We start from the raw sequence: 21,339 nt of genomic DNA on the forward strand, positions 1-21,339 counted from the left end.
TTTATGTTAATAGTAGACTGTTTCGCAATTATTACAAAAAGATGATAATGGTTTCTACTTGTTACAAATTTTTTTTTTTTCTGAATTAAGAGGCTCCAAAAAGCCAGGTGTTTTTGTCTGTGTTTTGCTATAGAGGAACCTTAAATATTGTTCAATCTGAACTTTTTTGAACTAAAAATTCTTTTTTCATGCTGGGTTAATGTAACGAAGCTGTTGGGACCCAGAAAAAAGATTTAAAAGTTTGGCCTTAAAAGTAGGCTAAAATATTTTGCGTATTACTGAACGCTGTTAAAAAATCAAATCAAAATGGTTTTCTGGGAAAACAAGCACAGTAACAAATTTCTTTAAGGGCAATTTAAACGTTTTATTTGTAAAATAAAACTACGAAATGACAGAAAAATTTCTTAATTGCATATGTTAAGACCAGCTTAATTTTAAAAACAAATGAAATAGTTTGATCTTCCTACTCGGTTTAAAAATAATAACTTTTTAGCTTAAGCTTGCACCGAGTACCGCCAAAAAAACTATGACAAAAAAAAAAGTAAATCCAAAAACTTGCTGGAATGCTATCTGCTTTTTTCAAGTTCGCCGAAAAACTAAACTTCTGTGAGACTTGCTTCCTTTTTGACATGGTAAGTTTAAAAGTAAAATTTTAAGTTGAACCCATCACCTTAAAACTTTACTTTTAAACTTGCTACACTTTAAAAAAAATACACTACAAAGAAAAAAAAAAAAAAAAAAAAAAAAAATACAAAAAGTAAAAGCGATTTTTCTTATTAAATATTTGTATTTTTGATACTACAATATAAATACCACATACATGCCGTTACTCTTAGTGAAACTAGGCAGAAAAGGCTTCGTTTACTTCTTTTAAAAAGTTAATCAAAGACAAGTCAACGACTAAAGATTTTTAACTATCATCAAATTATCGGTTAAAAAAATTAAAAATATATAACGAAAATCATTAGAGAAGCGAATGGAAGAACAAATTACATGAAGTAATAACTCACACAGCAGTAATGAAGTGTGTAAATTATTTCCTAAACGTTTTTATCGACTGTTTCTAAAATTGTTAGAAACGTCTTGAACTTCATTTAAAATAGAATTTGAAAGACATAACTAAAAAAGATTATCTTTCTAAAATTTGGGCCCAGATACATCGGTCTGTTATATACCCTAAACGCACCCTAAAAAGCACAACAAAAACACTTAAAAGCTCAAATGATGAAAATACTTTAACACACTTCTGTGACGTCGAATAAATATTTTCCGATTTGAGGATAGTTAAGTATTTTACGCCATAATATTCATTATGTCATAAACTAAAAAATTATTTCAGCCACACTAAAAAATATAAATATGATCATGAGCACTGAAGAAAAAAAGAAAATAGAAAATCTAGGTACGAAAAATAAAAGTGTTCGTTAAAAAGTCAAGATAAAATCAGTGCACTATTCGTACACACAAAATCAGATTAAAATGTTAAAACTGAAAAAACTGAATGAATACTGTACATAAAACATCTGTTAAGACAGATCAAAGCAGATAAAAAATAGCATACATCGTCTTTTCCTCTGATAAGACTTAAATAAAGTTTAATTTTAAAAATATAAACAAATTTTTTTTTGCACAAATAGAAAGATATTTAAGACATCCAAAAAAAAAACAAAAAAAAAAAACAAACGAAAACTTGTTACTTTTTTATTAGAAAAGCGGAACCATGTGACGTTATTTCGTTTTATCTTCTTTGATATGCAGTTTTTTCATCAGCGTCTTCTTAAAACTTTTTTGCTTCTTTACTTTTTGGGAAGATTTTCCATCAAGATTGCTTTGGACAGATCCAGATTCACTCGAAGGACTAAGTGGAGTTAGGGATTTATCTGCGTTACCAAGCTCATTTTTTGAAGGCGTCACATTTAAAACTGCCGCACTTCCATTTATTTCCCCTGTAGAACTTGTTAGGTTTTCAACCATCTTTACTGGTTCATGTTTTGTTGTTACAATATCAGGATTAATTTCTTCTACAAAGCTTCCGCTAAGATCATTTTGGTTTGCACTAAACTCTTCTCTGCTATCATTCGGATCATCACTTTGAGCCAAATTTATTTTGGGAGAATTATCATTCAATACTGGAGTCTTCTAAAAGCACAGATTGAAATAAAATTTTTTAAACCTTCATTAAACAGTTTATCATAAAATAAATCAAGTAGAAACCTACACACTCCCGAGGTTCCTTTATATATTGTGTGGCTAAAACTGGACTATTCAGCCACTTCATTTTATTTCGATGAGTGTTTCCCATTCCTAGTGAAGGACTTCGTGTTTTGCTTTCTTGAAAATCATAATAAACATGGTAAGGCATATCCCTGTCAGATGTGGCTTGAGGAGGAAGACAGGAATCTGGCATCTTTTTAGCTGATTTACCAGAAATGAATACATCAGGCATGTGGTAAGTATAACCAGTTCTATAACCCTGAATTTAAAAAAACTTGAGTAAAATGAGTTACATCTTGAGTTTTTTAAAGTAACAAAAGAAAGAAAAAAAACTCTACACTAAAGCATAAACCTAATCATACATTATATTCAAAATTGAATTAGTGAGTTACTTGTGAATCTAACAAACGCATATGAGCCTCAAAGTGATATTCATCTAGTGCCATTTGGTATTTTCCTTCTCCATAAAACAAGCTTTTTTCATTGTTCTCTGAAATTTTCTGAACTTTTTCATAAGCCTCTTCACTAATAATATTCAAGTTTTCAAGGCCAATAGACATAGCTTTTACCTGCAAGTAATAAATACAAAACTAAAATTATGGGTATCAAAATAAAAATTAAAAAGTACTGAAATAGGTGTTCATCAGGACTGTAGCAAGTGGGGTGCCATGAGTGTCAAGGCACTGAGCACCATTCTCATGAAACAGTTATTTTTTGTTGCACAACAATTTTTTTAACATTTATAATGTATAAGAGGAAAAAACGATGACACAAAAAAAAATTGACACAGACTTTCCAAACAAATAAAAATGAAAAATTAAATTAATGATGTTTGATGAAGTAGAAGATTATGGAACTTCCATTACACTAGAGTAATGCACTATAGTAATGTGTTTTATAGCATTTTAACACAGATACAATGTCAATTTTAAGTCATGTTCCAGGTGCCCAAAGAGAGGGAAATTTTTATGGTGGTAGGTACCAAAAAAATATTGGTCACTTTAAATCACTATGGCACTAGTATTAATAACAACTAAAATAACAGATAATAGGTACCAAAATATGAAATAATGAAGGAGGGAGAATTAATTTAGTTTAGTTCCTATTTAATAAGTATAAGGAATTTACCAACATTTTTTACTACATAATAATAATATAAGAATGCAGGTAACTTACATGTAATGTAGTCTCTATCACATCTTATGGCATCTTTACAATAGTCATGCAAACATTTTAGTTCTGTTGCAAATTGATCTGTTGGTAGTGACCTAAACCACTGCAGCGTAGCCTCCTTAATTTCTTCCGCACACAGAAAATCATAAAAAATCATAAAATCATTTTATGACATGTCAAATTGATCCATAAATTGGCCTATAGCCCTGATCTAAACCAATGAGACAGATGGGTGTTTAAAGATTATGAGAGGTCCCTCCAACAACTTGACTTTAGCTGCAGTGGTTCAGGTCACTACCAACTAATCAATTTGAATTGGAACTAATACATTAGTATGACTATTGTAAAGATGTTAGAAGGTGTGATGGAGATTAAACTACATGAAAATAGCATGCTTTCTTATGTTTTTACTATCTAATAAAAAATATTGGTAAATTCCTAAGACCTTTTGAACAGACCAAATGTAAGCAAAATTAGAAAAGACAGGAAGTTTGTATTCTTTGATCAATTTTTGATCTTTTGACTGAAATTTAATAAAAAGCTCAAAAAACAAATTAAGTTATGGATAAAAACTGTCACCTGTGAAGCACAAGCTTCCATTAGAGTGCAAAGTCGATGGAATGCATTTTCAATTGAAGTCCCACACACAGCAACACCATGGTTTCGAAGAAACAATGTCTTTTTTTTTAAAAAAAAAGATAAAATTTATAATGCACAAATAAAAAGATGAGGCTCTGTTGTTTATACAAACTAAATACAAAGAAAGACTTAAAAAATTAATATGTAAGCAACCAAATAAATGCTAATATAATATTCTTTTGTAATTTGTTAAAACCACTTAATAAAGCTCTTTTTTATTTCAAAATATAGGAATAATTACACTTCTTCCAGAAACAATATATATTACTAACTTAAAACTATAGATATTCAAAATGATTTGTTTCAAATTAGCAACATTAACATTACTTCTAGCATGTTACTATATACTACAGAATATACCTAAGTTTAAATTTAACTTCAATTTTATTTGACATTCTTCACTTAAATAATTTGAAAACATGCAACATTTGAAACTTGAGCATAAATATAATTTCTTAATAAGCAGAGTAAATGATGATAAAATTAAATGCTATGACTTTCTTATGCCAGTATTACAAGAAGCAAAACAGAAATAGTTTTTTAAAAAATGCTAAAACTTTTATATTTTCAATACTAAAAAAAATAGTCATGACCCCACTAAAAGAAGGTTTTCAAAATTTTATATACATGCATTAAAAATATTTATTGCTAGAGAATACTGCTTTTCACTATGAGATGTTAATGGTCTAAAAAATCAATCAAGTTTTAAAAGCACAAGTACAGTACTAAGAAAGTTGAAAAAAAAAACTTTATATGTAAAACTTTGTATTTTACATTGCAGCCCAGGAAGTTAAGGAAATGCCAAATATGTACTTTTTATTTCAAAATCATGTTACTACATAAAATAATAGAATCATACCATGTTTTTTGGTCCTAAATCTTCCTTGATGCTGGCTTTTTCAGTATCATCAATAAGAATGCCATAGTAGTCATGGTATGAAACACCACCAACCTACAGGACCAAGATAAAACTTTTAAAAATTGAGTTTTATAAACAGAAGTAAAAACTTTTGAAGTAAAATAATGATTAATCATCCTAGCAATTTTTTTTTTTAAAAGATAATGTATCTGGGGTATGGCTATTTTAACTTATCTTATTTGCTTTTATATTAAGGTGTCAAATTTTGGATGAACTTTTACACATTAAGCTCAAAAATGTTATTTTAGCAATTGTCAAAAAAACATTTCCAACCATATCAAAAAACATTTATAATGATATCAAAAAATATTTCCAACCATATCAAAAAACATTCATAACCATATTAAAAAACATTTCCAATTATATCAAAAAACAAAGTAAATTCTACTTAATTATATGTAACTGCAACCAAAACATAAATACAAGTTTATTGAAAAAACTTCCTCAGCAAGTGAATGAAAACTGAAATTTGTAATCTGCGGAATAAATTTATTTTTCCAATATCAAATTCCAGATTCTTAAGCCAAAAACAAGAAATATTTATCAAGAGGTTTTAGAGTCATAAGAAACTTTACTAAAAGAGAATGAGGCAGTAAATACTAAAAGAGATGGGATATGGTTGTATAGTTGTCTACCAAGGATAAAACCTATGAAATACAAAGTAAATTGCAAGATGCTGTAGGGAGAGAGAAAGAGAGGAGAAAGAGAGGAGAAGCTATCACAATTAAACATTGAATAAAAAAAATTGATTGGATTATAAACTTTTTAAATCAAAAAAAAAAAACATATATCAAAATTAAACCATAGGTACTTATCACTAAGGAAACTGTTAAGAAATTTGGTGTCTAAGATAACCATACAATAATTAATACTCACAATCAATGACTCTTGACTCAACCTTAGAAAACCACATTTCATAGCAGATACCTAAACAAAAAACCTTTTATATTGCTACTAATTTAATTAAAGAGAAAAAGTCATTGTGATTCTTTAGCTAAAAGTATAATATTAGATCACCCAAAAAGACATTCTATTGAAATAATACAATATAGATTGAATAAGGCAATTATTTAACAACATAATGCTTTGTTAGCTAACCCTAACCAATAGCTTATTAACCAACCTGAAAAAGACTTTGTTAAAATAATACTTCTTAGAATAAAAAACCAGGAATGATATAATATATGAAAACATCTGCATAAGATAAGTTATTAAAAAAAAAAAATCTATGGAATAAAAGAAGTCTCAGTTAAATCAAAAATAAAAAAAAATTTTTATTAACAAATTTAGATATTTAAACCAATTACTGAATAATAATGGTAAAAAAAAAAAAAAAGCAAATCTAAAAAATAACTTTTTTTTAACTAAATTTACATTCATTATTGGAAATTTATTTTCATGTTAATCAACACTTATTAACAACAACATCATACACAAGAATAAAAGAATAACTTTGATATCTTAAAGCATCCTAATAAGGAACATTTGTGAGAAGCAACAATAATTAGCAATATAACCTTAAATAGTAATTAACTAACACTTATATTTTTGAATTTCAAAAGAATTTTTTTACAGTATAAAATTTGTTTTTTATTTCAACTTGATAGGGTTATAAAATAAAAACTCACAGCAACAACATCTGCAGTATGAATGTGTATAACACACATTATATCTGGTCTCGCCTCATGAATTGCAGAATGAAGGATGAATCCAGCTTTATTTATGTCTATAAACCAATGATTAAAGACAATAAATAAGAAAGTAAAGTTATTAGAATTTTCTATACATATGCACATACAAATAAAAATACATAGATGTATACAAAATCTTAATTTTTTTTTTCGGCTTTTATTATTTTGGCATAGATTAATTTGGCATAGTATTGAATCCCTTACACAGTCCTGTACTTCCACTCTCTATAATATCACCATTCAAATCACAAGTAACTAATGAAGATGCAGTAACTTCATTAAACATTAATCCAAATGGATTCAGTAAAAATTCATTTTTATCACGCACCTGAAAATTAAAATACAACATTATGGCAAAAAATATAATATATCAAATATTTAAAGTTAATTGTAACATAATATTTTTCATCATGTTATGTAAATATGCATTAATAGTATAACATCTGCCTTACTTTAATGTACCATTTAGACCAATTACTAATTATTGAATTATAAACTTATTACACACAGAGGTGAAAAACACATTAGAAACAGATAAATAAACATATACATACATACATACATACATACATACATACATACATACATACATACATACATACATACATACATACATACTTTTATAAAGCAAAAACAAATAATATACACACCGAAACATGGTTGTATATAGCCTCTGACCAGCCGAACATGTCTATCAGACGATAAACTGCAGCAAGTTTGCATCTGAGAGACTTATTTGATTTACTATACTTCATAGTATTTTCTCCTCTAATATCATTTATAGGCAACACAACTGGTGAGGCATTTCCATATCCTCTCCCAACAGATGCTAAACTTGGTTGAATTACAGGAAGCAAAATATCTTGATAATTACGAATGTTATTAAAACGTGGCATTCCATTAGCAGAAGTTCTTCTAATAGAATCTTCCAGTTCTTCTTTGAATAGTTCGTCACCAAGAACCAAAGAAACTCGTTGACGAAGTTTTAAACCTCTAACGTCTCTTAAAATTTCTTCAGGTTGCCGAACAACTCGTCTAGTACCATCTGGCTCTGAATATCTTCTTGCTTTTTTACCTGTCATTTTAATTTTTAAATCTGAAATTATTTCTTCATTCATAGTGGAGAGTAACTAATGATAATCCTCAATTTTGACCAAATAACACTGACAAAACCCGATAAGAAAACCTGATCTTCGGAATAACACAATATTTCTCTTATTAATTTATTGACGTCATATAATTTATGCGAAATCAAAACTTGATCATTCAATAATTCAAAGCTTGAGATAAGGCTGTAAAATTAGCGACAATAAGGTTTTTTGTAATTACCGTTATCAAAATTTGGATAATCTAAAAACCTTTGCAAAACGTCATGCGAAACAAATATCGTAATACTTAGAATTTTCAATACCATAGTTAGAGTTATATTGGTAATACTCCTCTTTGTGGAATTTGTCTTCTAAAGAGGGGCAAATAGGGTTGCAGCCCGAAAAACTCTGCAAAAGGCCCTATGCCTTTCGCAATTTTCTTTTTACTATAGTATTTTTATTTTCTTGTTTTCAAACTGATATTCGGTATGATATGTTATGAATTGGATAGAAACAAAAATTTTGTCACTGAGCTTACACAACAACAATTAAATAAATTTGAAAGCAACGCGTTATTCAATTTTAAAAAGTCAAGTTTTACTCATGCAGAAAGAAATTATTTTTACTAATAGTTTTATAGAATGCAGGAAATACTTTCACAACACAAATAACTCTCAAGTACATCAAAACTTTTTAATAAACAGAGGAGCTTAAATAAGCAGCGATTGCTCTTCTCCAACAGGCCTGGGTTTGTAAAAATTTAATGAAATTGCTATAAAAATAAATTCAGATTATGCACTGTTTAATTGATAAACACAAAATTATTAGGACTCCAGATATAACCTTGGTGTCATTTACCATCTTAAATTTCTGTCAATATTTGCAATATGCGACCGCAAGCTTCGTAAAAAAAATCGTTTTTTGACAAAAATTAATGTAAAATAAAAAGTGTTTAGAATTAAATTTTACATAATAAATCCTCCCTCAGCATCAGTCACAGCTTCCCTTTGACTCCTGAACCTCGAACAGTTGGTCTAGATAAAGACCTATAGGATCTTGTTCCACTCCTTCACGATAGTAGTCTCCAGATAGTTAACAACCCCTTGACTCCACATACGCCCAGAATGAATAATCAAGAGGAGACATTTCTGGAAATCCAGGGGACCATAACTCTTCAGGCCATTATTTTTTTAGGTTCTTCTTGATCCACCTCTGGGTCTTCAGGGATGTATGTGAATGTGCTCCATCTTGCTGGAACAAAATATTGTAATCTGGAGAGTAGTGGACATCAATCCAGGGTTTGACATGGTTATTCAGGATTTGATTTGGTGTTGACTTTCTGACCAGGTTTGATGAAGACTGAAGGCATTTGAGATCTTTATTAGAAATCGGCCAAATACAATAACTAAAGCTGGACGTTTGGTCTTAAATGTGTACTTTACATTCTCTAAGACAGCCTGGACTGGTTAATGACTATTAAAAAACTATTGGTTCCACTGTTTGATTAAGAATCAGTAGTAAACAATTTCTCATTTGAGAAGAGGAGCCTTTGGTCTCTTCTTCAGGAGGCTCAAAAGTTTCTTTGATATTTCAAACATTTTTTCTTTAGAACTTGTGGAAACCAGATCTTTCCTGACCACAAATCCGATGGTGTGCTCACTGACAGATAACTATTTAGTCATTTTCCTAATTGACCGTACTAAATTAAAAGAAAATCAACCCTAGACAGTCTTGATTAACTGAGAATTTCGAACTGACTTCTTCCAACCATACCAGATTTCCTCTTACCACAACCAGTCATTTAAAGACGTTTATTTAAAGTGTAGGCAGTACTCCAAAGCTTACTTAGCATCTTGGCAATGTCTTAGGGGGTGGTGCCATTCATGGCAAGGTCAACAATGGGTTTATTTTTACTGCTCAACTTTTTAGCTATTTTTTGCATTTATATTTTAATTTGAAGATTTTTGCATTAACACTAACAAACCATATGCATAAAAGTAACAAAGGAACATTTATTTTGAAACCATCAAACTTATTATGAAGTTTGCGGTCGCATATGGTACACCCCTAGAGATAATATCACTTTTATTTCTATTTTATAGTTACACCTACTCTATGTAAGTATTAATTTTTGATTAATTAAAAATTAATAAGTACATGGAGTGGGAGAAACTTATACTCCATGCAATTATTAATTCCACCTACTCCATGTAATTAACTAAAAATTAATACTTACATGGAGTAGGTGTAATTAATACTCAATTCTCAACAGCTTTTTTCTTTAACTTTGTACAATTACCTCCTAAATATAGAAGTAAAAAAATTTTATTTATATTTCATTTAATACGCTACCTGCTTTTGTTACCCAATAATTGGAACTATCTGTATTTCAGAACTACTCGCTAGTCAGCTAATAAAATCGGATATCTCATGCATTTTCCATAAACTTTCTTTAAAGTATGTAAAATAGTTTTATTTTTTTATTTATCTATTTTAAGATCTCCTCTTTATTAATCTAGTTATGACCATTTGAAGGCCTTTTCTATGAAATTATATATATATAAGTTTTATTTTAATCTTTTTTTTATACTTTATTTATTTCTATTTTAAGGCCGGTTTGAGGCCTTCTTATTTTGTACTATGTTCTTATTTTATTCATATTAATTTTTTTACGTTGAGACCTTCTGTTTATAGACTGTTCGAGTAGTTAAATCGGGTAACATGTTTTAATACGCTTCCCTATTTATTTACTCGATCATTGGAACTACCCGAAATACGGAACTACCCACCAGTCAGGTTGCTTTTGATAGATTCCCATATTGTGAAACTGTACAGATGGAGTATACTGTGGCCCTCTACTTGGATCTCCAAGCAATAGGAGCAATGACAGAAAGACTGGACCATTTTGATCTTCCAAGGAAAAACCTTAAGAACACACTGAAGGACCTTGTTGACAGAGACCTCACACTGCAATCTACAACATATGAAATCTCATCCCAAAACATAGATGATACAGACTTTTCGGATGTCGATAGTTTGATGGCTTCTTTGTGGGACAATCATCACACGCAGAGATATGGAGCAACATATATAAAGGAGGGACGTTAGTTACAAAATAATAAAGGAGGTATACAAATACCTTAGGGATGGACCTGCTAAAAAAAGTATATAATTTGAATTTTTAGAAAGTCAATGCAGGCAAATACTCTATGCTTGCAAGGCTCGCTAGGCAGACTCTGGCTATCCCAGCCCCATCTGAAAGAGTGCTTTCAAGAGCAGGGAACATTTACACTGTAAGGAGAACAAATTTGAGCGTTAGCAAAATGGAGCAGCTAGTGGTTCATGAGAGAACAGTAAATTACTGGATGAAATTTCAGGTTTAAAATGGACAGGCTACTTTTAATTTTGCTCATTGAACTCCTTTAGTCCAAATATTCATATTTCACTTTTTTTTGTCATTTGTAATGTAATAAAAAAATTTAGTTGAACTATTTCAGGTATTTCTATTTCGGGCAAATATCGGATATTATAATCAATCGGGTGATTACTTAAATTATATTTTAATTCGGGTAATACCCGAAATAACTAAGGTGGTAGCTGTCTGCAGTATTTCCGAAATATAACGTATTTGGTTCTAAAACTAAAAATACTTTAAAAACAAGTCATTATCGAGACTTCATCAATGAGTCACGAATTGAAAAAAGAATTATTTAAATATTAATTTTCCTGCAAAATCACACAAAAAGGTGACGAAGTTTCAGCTTCACAACAAAAATTAATATACTTTAAAATTCGTTTCGTCGTCATTACAAAGACCAAGAGAGTTTCATTTCATTTCAATTGCTTATGCTTCTGCAGATAAAAACGATCCCTATTTTTCAAGGATTGCCGTCGAGATTTAAATAGCAAAGTTATGAAGCGTGAAACAACCGCTTCAAAGTTTAGCTTTGTTTATTTCCGCTTTCACTAGAAGACGAGGAACTACTTTCTCTGTCAGATGCCATCTAAATAAAAAATAACAATGTTAAAGAAATAAAATTAAAAAAGAACTTATTGATATTAATTCTATATTTCGTTATAACTGTCACCTTTTTATAGACCATCTCAAAAAGTTTAAGTGATTTTTGCTGCAATTTTTGGAATGACTCTCTGAGTTCATCTGCAGATTTAATTTCGTCTTTTTTTTCTAAAACTTTTCTCACATTTGCAATTTCAGTCTTTAGTTCTTCGTACTTTAAATGAAAAAATTATTTTAAAAACATTGATATGGTTATGCATAAATAGTTTTTATGAAGAACTGTTAAGTAGGAAGCGAAAAAGAGCTAGCTTAACTAACAACTCAATATGACATACCTCATCTTTAGGTAATTGATCTTTATATTCTTCCATCTTAGATTCAGTATCATGAATAACACTTTCTGCCTGGTTTGCTGTCTCAACTATTTCTTTTTTCTTTTTATCTTCTTCAGCAAACTGTTCAGCTTGACGTACCATTTTCTCAATATCTTCTTTGCTTAAGCCTCCACTTGATTGAATAACGACTGAAAAATTCAATATTATCAAATATATAATCAAAAATAGTCACATAGAAAAGGGTTTGAAATTATTTTCTTTTTTACATGAGACTCACTTTGTTGTTCTTTACCAGTTCCCTTGTCACGAGCAGAGACATTTACAATACCGTTAGCATCTATATCAAATGTAACTTCTATTTGAGGAACACCTCTTGGTGCTGGTGGAATTCCAACTAATGAAAATTGTCCGAGTAATTTATTATTTGCTGCCATTTCTCGCTCTCCTTGGTAACACTTAATTTCAACTTGTGTCTGTCCATCTGCAGCAGTTGAGAAAACCTGACTTTTTTTTGTAGGAATGGTAGTGTTTCTGTTTATTAGTTTGGTCATGACTCCACCTAAAGTTTCTATACCTAACGAAAGTGGAGTTACATCAAGAAGAAGGATATCTTTTACTTCACCAGCTAAAACACCGCCTTGAATAGCTGCACCAATAGCAACTGCTTCATCAGGATTAACAGCTTTACTTGGCTTACGTCCAAATATCTCTTCAACTAAAGATTGCACCTTAGGAAAAAGCATAAAAAAAAAAGCAATTAAAATAAAGAAACAAAGTTACCATTTGCAAAAATCAATTCAGTTTTCAGATTGTAATTCTGTTCAGCAAAATTGATACAAAATTTTGAGTAATTCCTAACAGAACTAGATAGACAAGCTAGTAAAGTTAAAATATAAAAGAAATACAACCAATTCTTTACACATAAACATTTTCTTGGGTTAAAAGATTATTTTTTATTCTTTAAGTCAATTTTTTTAAAAAAAATTGAATTTGCTTTTATTCAAAGAATTACATAACATTTAAGTATGGTTTTCAGTAGAAAGAGGTAGAACAACTCTTATATATCATTAACATAAAAGCAATGATTTTTAGGACAAAAATTATCGGTTGAAAAATGCAAGGAATAATAGAGGGATTGGTGAGCTGGGAGGCTATATTTCCTAGGACCAATCGTTGTTGTCATTTAGTTACTTTTTGGTTCTCTAAGAGGTATGCACTGGTACCCCATATTTAAGCATTGTTCTCAGGAGGGCAGATCTTTAAGATTAAAAAATACTCTGCAGTTAGATTTGAAGAGTAATGGATCAAATAGGCCATTGAGATTGTGGGGGGTTTTAATTGGAAAAGGTGAAACTTTCTTTAGGATGTTGAGAAGTTTCTTTGATGTGTCCAGTTTTAATTTTCAATAAATTTTTAAATTTAGTAATATTCACAAATGAAAAAATTTCAAAAAAATTACAAATTATTTACAAAAAAATATTTACAAAAGCATTGTTTTTGATTGCCAAACTTATTTCAAAATTTGCATTTACAGGTGGCTCACAAGTCAAAAAAGAAGTAACTTAATACAGTAGAAGGAATATAGTGTAAATAAAAAGATTGTTTGAATGCGAATTAGTATTCTTAAAAACTAATACCTTAGGCATTCTTGACATTCCTCCAACTAAAAGAACTTCCCCAATTTCTCCTCTACTGACACCAGCATCTTTAATAGCTTTCTTACATGGCTCAACTGTTTTTTGAATTAAATGATTAACAAGTTGTTCCAGTTTTGCACGTGTCAGTTTAAGATTCATGTGTTTAGGACCAGTAGCATCCATGGTTAAATAAGGAAGATTTATATCTGTTTGCTGAGATGAGGATAATTCACACTTTGCTTTTTCAGCAGCCTCACGTAGACGTTGAAGTGCCATGTTATCTTTTTTAATATCAATACCAGTCTTAAAATATTAGCAACATCAATTAGAACCATCAAAATAAAGAAGCTCAAATTAATGTATAATAAGCATCTTTTTATGAATTTAAGATGTTTATCAAATTTTAATAAGCATAAGTAAATAACAAAAATGTTAGTAAATAACAAAAATGTTAGTAATACACAAAAACTCAGTCACAGACAGTTATTACGGGAGTAAATCTTACATCTCTCTGAAATTCTTTAATAAGATATTCCAATAGAGCCATATCAAAGTCTTCACCACCTAAGTAAGTGTCCCCATTAGTGGACTTGACTTCAAAAACACCTTTATGAATTTCCAAAAGAGAAACATCAAACGTTCCACCTCCAAGATCATAAACAGCAATACTAAAAAATGTTTAAAAAAATCTATTATGCACATCTTGCTTTATAAGATCATATGCAGATTCTAAAAACTGCGCTTAGATTTGCTCAGTTTTGAATATTTTATTTTGTGACACATTTTTTAAAATTCGCACAGAGTTTTAGATATAAGTGAAAATTTTTTGTTAAGAATTGAGAAAAACCAGACAAAACTTTAGAGATGGTCTTCAGGTTATTTCGTTATTAAAAATTGATTCATAAAATTGTTGCAATTCAATGAGATTAGATAAAAGAAGAATATTTCTGACAAAGATAATTATGAACTACCAGTTTGCATTTTAAATATAATTTTTTAAAGAATGTTACAATACTTTTTTGTGTATACTAACATATTCTTTGGATTACAATTAGATGATTTCTTGTATAGAAAATTCATCATTTTAATATTCATTCAAAACATCTTAAAGTGTTTCATCAGAGTCCACTATAAATCCTGAAATACAAGATTTGCACAAAATTATTCAATTCTCAAGGTTTTGAGAGCAAGGAAAGAGAGCAGAAAAAGAAAACTATCCTACAACAGTAAGAAAGTGCAGACACTTTATAATCTTTCTTTGTGAATATGGAGAGTTGAAGAAATGTTTGGAGAATAAGATTGAACTGCAAGTTTTTCTAGATAAATTTTACATGTTCAGGGAAACATAGTGATCCCTTTAGAAACTTTACTCATAATTTCATCTACTTTGGCTGAAGCAGATCCAGTTATTTCCACATTTTGTCTTTTTTTCTAAAAAGTTCAGGTCACCTCTAATAAATAATTGTTATATTCGGTATGCCAAGACTTTATATATGAAAAGAGTGGTATGATATAAAGCATGTAAACAAAATAAATGAGAAAGAGCTAATGCATCTTTCTCTTCGGTGGTTATATTAATGACTTTTTAATAATGTTTGCATTTTCTTTATAACATGGTGTGATCTTTAAATGCCTTCAATCACAAAAGGTGCCGAACTTTTCTAAAACTTGAGAAAAAGTGCAAGAACCTGCTGCAGAAATTACAATAATTTATAACATCTTTGAGGACCAGACATAATATGACAATTGTAAGTATATTTCAAAGAAGCAGCAAATAAGTTAAAAGCTCTTGTTCAAGTTGAGAGACAAATATAAAGCTAATTGCTGATAGTTAATATAAAGAGCCTGATAACTTTGTTTAGGGCTGTCCTACTTGATAGTAAGCTAGGCTAATTTCTTGCAATAAGTGAATTAAAAAAAAAAAAAACAAAAAAAACAAAACAATCAGATCTTATTAAAAAAATCTCAAAACCATTACAATTGTTAATAAAATGTAACTCTACAAGTAAATGTTTAAAGCAAACTGTAAACTTATGCTTTCCCCAACAAATTTTAACAGAGAGAGTGACAACATACTTCAATCAACTTTTTTATCAACTTTATTCTTCAGAATGCAAGAAAAGCAACAACTGAAAGTGGAGATTTGATGACTTTAAAGAATTCAAATAGTGGTAACTTTAAGTATTACTTGGATATACTTGTGTAATTTGAGAACATCTGATTCTTCTAAGGGGAGTAGGGAGGAGGGAGAAGGAGGGAGGAGGAGGGAGGGAGGAGGGAGAAGGAGGGAGGAGGAGGGAGGGAGGAGGGAGAAGGAGGGAGGAGGAGGGAGGGAGGAGGGAGAAGGAGGGAGGAGGAGGGTGGGAGGAGGGAGGGAAGGAGGGAGGGAGGGAGGGAAGAAGGGAGGGAGGGAGGGAAGGAGGGAGGGAGGGAGGGAAGGAGGAGGGAAGGAGGAGGGAGGAGGGAGGGGGTAAAACAAGTAAGTGTTTTTATTTCCATCATCACTACCTTTAAGTTAACTTGATTGAATTTTTGAAATTGATAAAACTTATGATAAATGATTAAAAGCTTTGATGACAAAATGTAAATAAGTGCTATATTTGGAATTCACCAAAGCAGGTCTACTTGGAATTCAACAAAGGTACCAGCTTTTTCGATAATCTACCTAGTGCTATGATAAATCAGTAAAACCACAAAAATATCACCCTAGTTCCTAATGTGTCCAACAAGGGAAAATTTAGACTTAACAAGCGCATACTAAATTTCAATCTGATAATCAATTAACCTTGAGTTGAATTAAGAAAAAGAGATTTAATAAATCTGATGTTTTCTATTATTTACATAATATAAAAAAAGCAACTGCTTCTCATATGTAAATTAATATATAACAATGTAATAACTGCATGGATATAGTAAAAGCAAGTAGAACATTCATTTTGAACAGGGAAAAAAATTTGATAGATGCTCAGTGTAACACTGTAAAATATTTATTGTTGTCTTAATAATTGGGTTAGGGTTGGGTTATTTCAACCTAAAAAAACTCTTATCTATGAAAAATGTGTAAAACAGACAGATGAAACCTAAAACAAAAGACTACTTTATAATGGTGGAGTAAGTGATTAGTCCACTAGCAGTGAATCTATGAAACCTTTTAATGCTTGGTTAAAAAAAAAAAAAAATCATACATTTTATCATCACTTCTTTCCATTCCAAATGCAAGAGCTGCAGCAGTGGGCTCATTAATTACTCGAAGAACATTCAAGCCAGCAATTTGTCCAGCATCTTTTGTAGCCTGAAAGGATAAATTAGATTGAACTTTATATATATATATATATATATATTTACAAGGATTTTAATTACAATAAAAGTTATGTTATGATGATTTTACTTGTCTTTGAGAGTCATTGAAATATGCTGGCACTGTAATAACAGCATTTTTAACAGTAGTGCCCAAATAACTTTCTAAAAAAGAAAAAAATTAATGCCTGTTTAACTTCATCATTTTTTAAAATTTAACTTTTAAAATGGCTAAGGGTAGAGAGAGGGAATTGAGTATTTATTTTAAAGCATAGAATTGTAGAATAGAAAGTTTCTTTTACATTTCATTACTTAAAGTGTCATAACTGATTTGTAAACCTTAATCTGAATAAACAAGGTTAGTGAAATGAAGAAGTTATGTATGTTTAAAACTACACTAGATAAAAACCACAGAAAAAAAATAGTTAAGGTCAATAAAAGTGATACTACCTGCAGTCTCCTTCATTTTGGTTAAAACAAAAGCTCCTGTTTGACTTGGTGAATAGGTTTTACCATGGGCTTGAAACCAAACATCTCCATTTGATGCTTTCACTAACTTGTACGGAACATTTTTTCTAAAAAAAAAAAATAATAAAAATAAAAAGTTGATTAAAAAATATTAGAGAAATTCTTCTGACTGTAAAAGGTCTCAAAAATTTATTTATAGAATGAAACTTTTTATGTATATCTATATCTATATCTATATCTATATCTATCTATCTATCTATCTATATATATATTAAAAAAAAAAAAGCATTTATGATTCCTTGAATTATCATTTATTGTATTGACCACATAATGCTCTATGGTTAAAAATCTTTGAAAAATATTTTCTAAAAATTAAAATTTACTTTTTACATTAACCAAATCACTTAATTTATCATTATATCAGGTATTTATTATTTGTCAATGTAGTGAAACTATGACACTTTTCCACACTGTACCTTAGGTAAAATCAAAACTTTCATAATTTAAAAGTAAGCCAAATTGACAATTTCTAAATTGAAGATTCTGGGATAGTTGATAATTTTTGGGACAAAATCCTCCTTTACCATGGACAACTCAGGAATAAGTGATTCAGTATGAAGCAGAGAAAATGTCTGATAATTTACAAACAGGAAGATTACAGGCCTGGTGTTCTTTAGAAAATATTGTGTAGCCAAAAGTGTGTGATCCAGAAACATCAAGAAGAGCACAACTATTGGTCAGGGCTTTCACTACACTGAGCCTTGTGGTCAGACCAAACTTAACTCTATCCAAGATACAGTTAAATAGAGAACTTATGCTAAATAACCAGTAAAAACAATAGTGCCAAGTGAAGTTAATACTATCTACAATGAAATCTCAGATTTTACTCAAAAAAAAAACTCATGACCAAGAAAACAAATTTTTAGCTGAAAGGAACAGTAAGAAAACATAATTGCAGGTTAAAGGAACTTTTAAATCCCAGGCAAACCCATTTATATATGTAAAAAGTCACTGTATCATATATAGTAACAACCCAACTCATCATTGGACCGTAGTTTTTTGAAAAGGTAACACAGTTATAGTCGACAATGTACACTGCAAATAAATCAGTGTCAGTGCTGTTGTAAATAAGATTTATTTAAAAAATATAAACATCCTTCCTGAGGTAAATTTTAGGAATGATTGAATTTAAGAAAAAGTTTAGCATACATGTCTTTCTGGACTTCAGGATCATCAAATCTTCTTCCGATGTAGCGTTTAGTGGCATACAAGGTGTTTTGGGAGTTGGTCACAGCCTGAAATTAAACAAAATTACTTGCAACAGTATAGAATGTTAAAAAATATACAAACAAATAAAGTTTATGTTAACATTAAAGAAATAACAATTTCCTAATTAAAAGTAGATTTTACAAATTACAGAACCATTACATCGATGCAAAAATGCTAAGGTAAATTCCCCATAAAATATAACAAATTGAAAATGTATAATTTACTACTTTTACATAGCTACTAACTACTCAAACTTTGGAATAATCAGTAAGATCTCTCTTTAAAACAAAAACATCTGAAACTTCATCAATCATTTTATCTACCTGCCGTTTTGCAGGTGCCCCAACTAGTCTTTCACCATCAGGTAAAAATGCAATAACAGATGGAGTTGTACGAGAGCCTTCAGAGTTTTCTATCACTCGTGGAGCTGACCCTTCCATGACAGCAACACATGAGTTTGTAGTTCCAAGATCAATTCCAATAACATTTCCTTGTACCGAGCTATATAAAAAATAATTGGTGAAAAGTTAAAAGGGTTTGATTTAGAAAAAGTTTTTTCTAAGATAGGTCAAAATGCACAGATATAATATATGTAATATATGAAACTACTTTTAAAGCTAAGGTAACTACCAATATACAACACTAAATAAGTTCAGTGTTTATTGCAACTTTATTCAGCTCAAAGTTTACCTTACTTATATTAGTAAACTTTCTTACAAACAAATACTTCAGAGATAGGAACTAAATTTTAGGTGTACAATTTTTAAGCTAGCTATAGCCATTTATACTGTGATTACAACATGGACAAAATGTGTTAGTTACTTACGCATATGCTCTTTTTAAAATAACGTTTTGAAAATCGGCTAAAGAACTTGGAAAGAAAGCTTTGTAACAGACAGTATGGAGGAAACCTCTAGATTTTTTTAAAGTTGATAGCATGTTTGAACTCTTTTTCTCAGTTACACTTCTTGAAAATGGAAGATTTAGGTCATTAACCGAGTGTCGATAACGATATTCTCGATTGTTCCTGAGTGTTAGGATAAAAAAGAACTTTCTACCAAATGTCAGTATGATGCAACTAAATCTTGCAGAATCAGCTAATTTTTGCTTACTCTTTTTTACTTTTGATACACTTTCACAAATAAAAAATAAGGATTTTTTTCTTCTCTTTTTGTTTAGGATGTGTGTCTTTCGTTTTATTCACATGGCCAAGTGCTTACCATGCTAAAAATTACAACAAGAGCCCGATGGCTTGAAAAAGCACCATTCTTTTTTATTTCGGAAATATATAAATAAATATATTTTCGGAATTACATTTATTACATTCTTTTTTTTTTGCACAATTAACACAATTATTATTTTTATTATTATATTTTACTATTAATTAACACAATTATTACACAATTATTATTCGGAAATATATTTCCGAAAAAAAAAAGAATGGTGCTTTTTCAAGCCTGTGGGCTCGTGTTGTAATTTTTAGCATGGTAAGCACTTGGCCATGATTTTTTGGCCATGATTTCAACTTGATGTTAAAAGTTATATTATAATTTTCAACATTGTTGTGTTAACAAAACTTCACGAATTTTGGTCAAATGGACTTCCGAGTTTTTAAAAATCTATAGCAGCATACTTCATCTGCATAGATTCCTGTTAACAGAATGGCCGTAAGGAGTCTTCTCAAGTTTTTTTGCGTTTAATATTTAATTTGAGCAATTTATTGCTTTGTTTAATTATCAATACTAGAGTTAAGAGTGTTAAAGGTTTGGAGCTTAGAAGGCTTAGGTGTATAAGGGTGTGAGGAGGCCTCCTGGCTCAGTGTAATGGTAGCACTCTGAGGCAATTATACTATGCACGTATTTTTTCCTAGCACGCTATATTTCTTCTTTTAATTCTAATAAAAACTTCTTTTAATTCTAATAAATCTTTTCCCTTAATATCATTATCAATAAAAGTTTATCAAATTAAACGTAATATTGTTTATAACTCTTCCTCTTTCTTTAATGGTTCTTTTTCTCGACGTAATTGACTGTAAACCTCCCATCCCCTGTATGCCCTCCCGTGTGTATGCTTAGACTGTAACTCGTGCTCCTCATTTCTAACTTCATATACTTTGTTTAATCTTACTCTTAATCTTATACCTCGTATTGCTTGAATTGTTCATACGTCAAACGTTTAATAAGAATGAATTTTATTGAAACACGTTTTGTTGAGAAACATGATTGCTAGCTTCTTTTCCGTCAAACTTTACTACCAGTGTAAGGTTTTTAGAGGAAATTTTTCAACGTGATTGCAAAACTACTGACACCAAAAGAACATTTTTAAGATGTCATTTTAATTGAAAAGAACTATCATTAAAGCTATAAACCAAACATCAAGCAGCAAGATGGAAGAGCCAAGTTTTTAAAAGAATTTCCGAAGAGCAGGTCAACACTTAAGTGATTTCTTTACCTGCAGTGACTTAAAAATCACCGACCGAAAAGGAGATTCTGGTACAGTTCGGGTTGTTGCTCATTGCAATGATTTATCAAGTCTTGTGAATCGTGTTCTTCAATCTCGCAAAATTTCTGGTGGCTATTTTGTTTAGCTTG

The 21,339-nt window shown here is 30.1% G+C and overlaps 2 protein-coding genes across 3 annotated transcripts; both read right to left on the minus strand.

The window, feature by feature from the left end:
- Window positions 1-758: 758 nt before the first annotated feature.
- LOC145202323 (alpha-adducin-like) lies at window positions 759-8,157 on the minus strand. Of its 2 annotated transcripts, none has more exons than XM_080075220.2 (9): window positions 7,287-8,157; window positions 6,841-6,964; window positions 6,574-6,671; window positions 5,822-5,872; window positions 4,886-4,978; window positions 3,967-4,065; window positions 2,607-2,783; window positions 2,219-2,473; window positions 759-2,139 (listed from the first exon to the last, which is right to left on the minus strand). In XM_080075220.2, the coding sequence occupies exons 1-9, from the start codon at window positions 7,752-7,754 to the stop codon at window positions 1,729-1,731; spliced, it is 1,776 nt and encodes a 591-aa protein (XP_079931346.2). In that variant the 5' UTR covers window positions 7,755-8,157; the 3' UTR covers window positions 759-1,728. The 2 variants fall into 2 exon arrangements, with proteins under 2 accessions (XP_079931346.2, XP_089937790.1); XM_090081664.1 differs by having other exon boundaries at window positions 759-2,136; window positions 7,287-7,855.
- Window positions 8,158-11,433: 3,276 nt separating this feature from the next.
- On the minus strand, window positions 11,434-19,912 carry LOC145200088 (stress-70 protein, mitochondrial-like). Its single transcript, XM_090081662.1, has 12 exons — window positions 19,575-19,912; window positions 19,072-19,249; window positions 18,689-18,774; window positions 17,462-17,586; window positions 17,103-17,176; window positions 16,900-17,006; window positions 14,220-14,382; window positions 13,715-14,017; window positions 12,355-12,805; window positions 12,078-12,265; window positions 11,813-11,956; window positions 11,434-11,728 (listed from the first exon to the last, which is right to left on the minus strand). The coding sequence occupies exons 1-12, from the start codon at window positions 19,685-19,687 to the stop codon at window positions 11,666-11,668; spliced, it is 1,995 nt and encodes a 664-aa protein (XP_089937788.1). The 5' UTR covers window positions 19,688-19,912; the 3' UTR covers window positions 11,434-11,665.
- Window positions 19,913-21,339: the final 1,427 nt, after the last annotated feature.

This window comes from Hydra viridissima, unplaced genomic scaffold (assembly GCF_058129835.1).
Source record: "Hydra viridissima isolate aposymbiotic clone 2 unplaced genomic scaffold, HvirCarnegie_v1 scaffold_3, whole genome shotgun sequence".
NCBI lineage: Eukaryota > Metazoa > Cnidaria > Hydrozoa > Anthoathecata > Hydridae > Hydra > Hydra viridissima.

What these genes read in the sequence shown, in the direction of transcription:
- LOC145202323 (XM_080075220.2), bottom strand. Translation starts at nt 7,754, where the DNA reads ATGAATGAAGAAATAATTTCAGATTTAAAAATTAAAATGACAGGTAAA. An exon ending in ATACTGCAGATGTTGTTGCT is followed by an intron (nt 5,873 to 6,573) that starts GTGAGTTTTTAT and finishes TTTTTTGTTTAG; the next exon opens with GTATCTGCTATGAAATGTGG. An exon ending in ATTTAGGACCAAAAAACATG is followed by an intron (nt 4,066 to 4,885) that starts GTATGATTCTAT and finishes TTAAAAAAAAAG; the next exon opens with ACATTGTTTCTTCGAAACCA.
- LOC145200088 (XM_090081662.1), bottom strand. Translation starts at nt 19,687, where the DNA reads ATGCTATCAACTTTAAAAAAATCTAGAGGTTTCCTCCATACTGTCTGT. An exon ending in GAATGTCAAGAATGCCTAAG is followed by an intron (nt 12,806 to 13,714) that starts GTATTAGTTTTT and finishes CTTTTTCCTAAG; the next exon opens with GTGCAATCTTTAGTTGAAGA. An exon ending in TTGAGATGGTCTATAAAAAG is followed by an intron (nt 11,729 to 11,812) that starts GTGACAGTTATA and finishes TTTTTTATTTAG; the next exon opens with ATGGCATCTGACAGAGAAAG.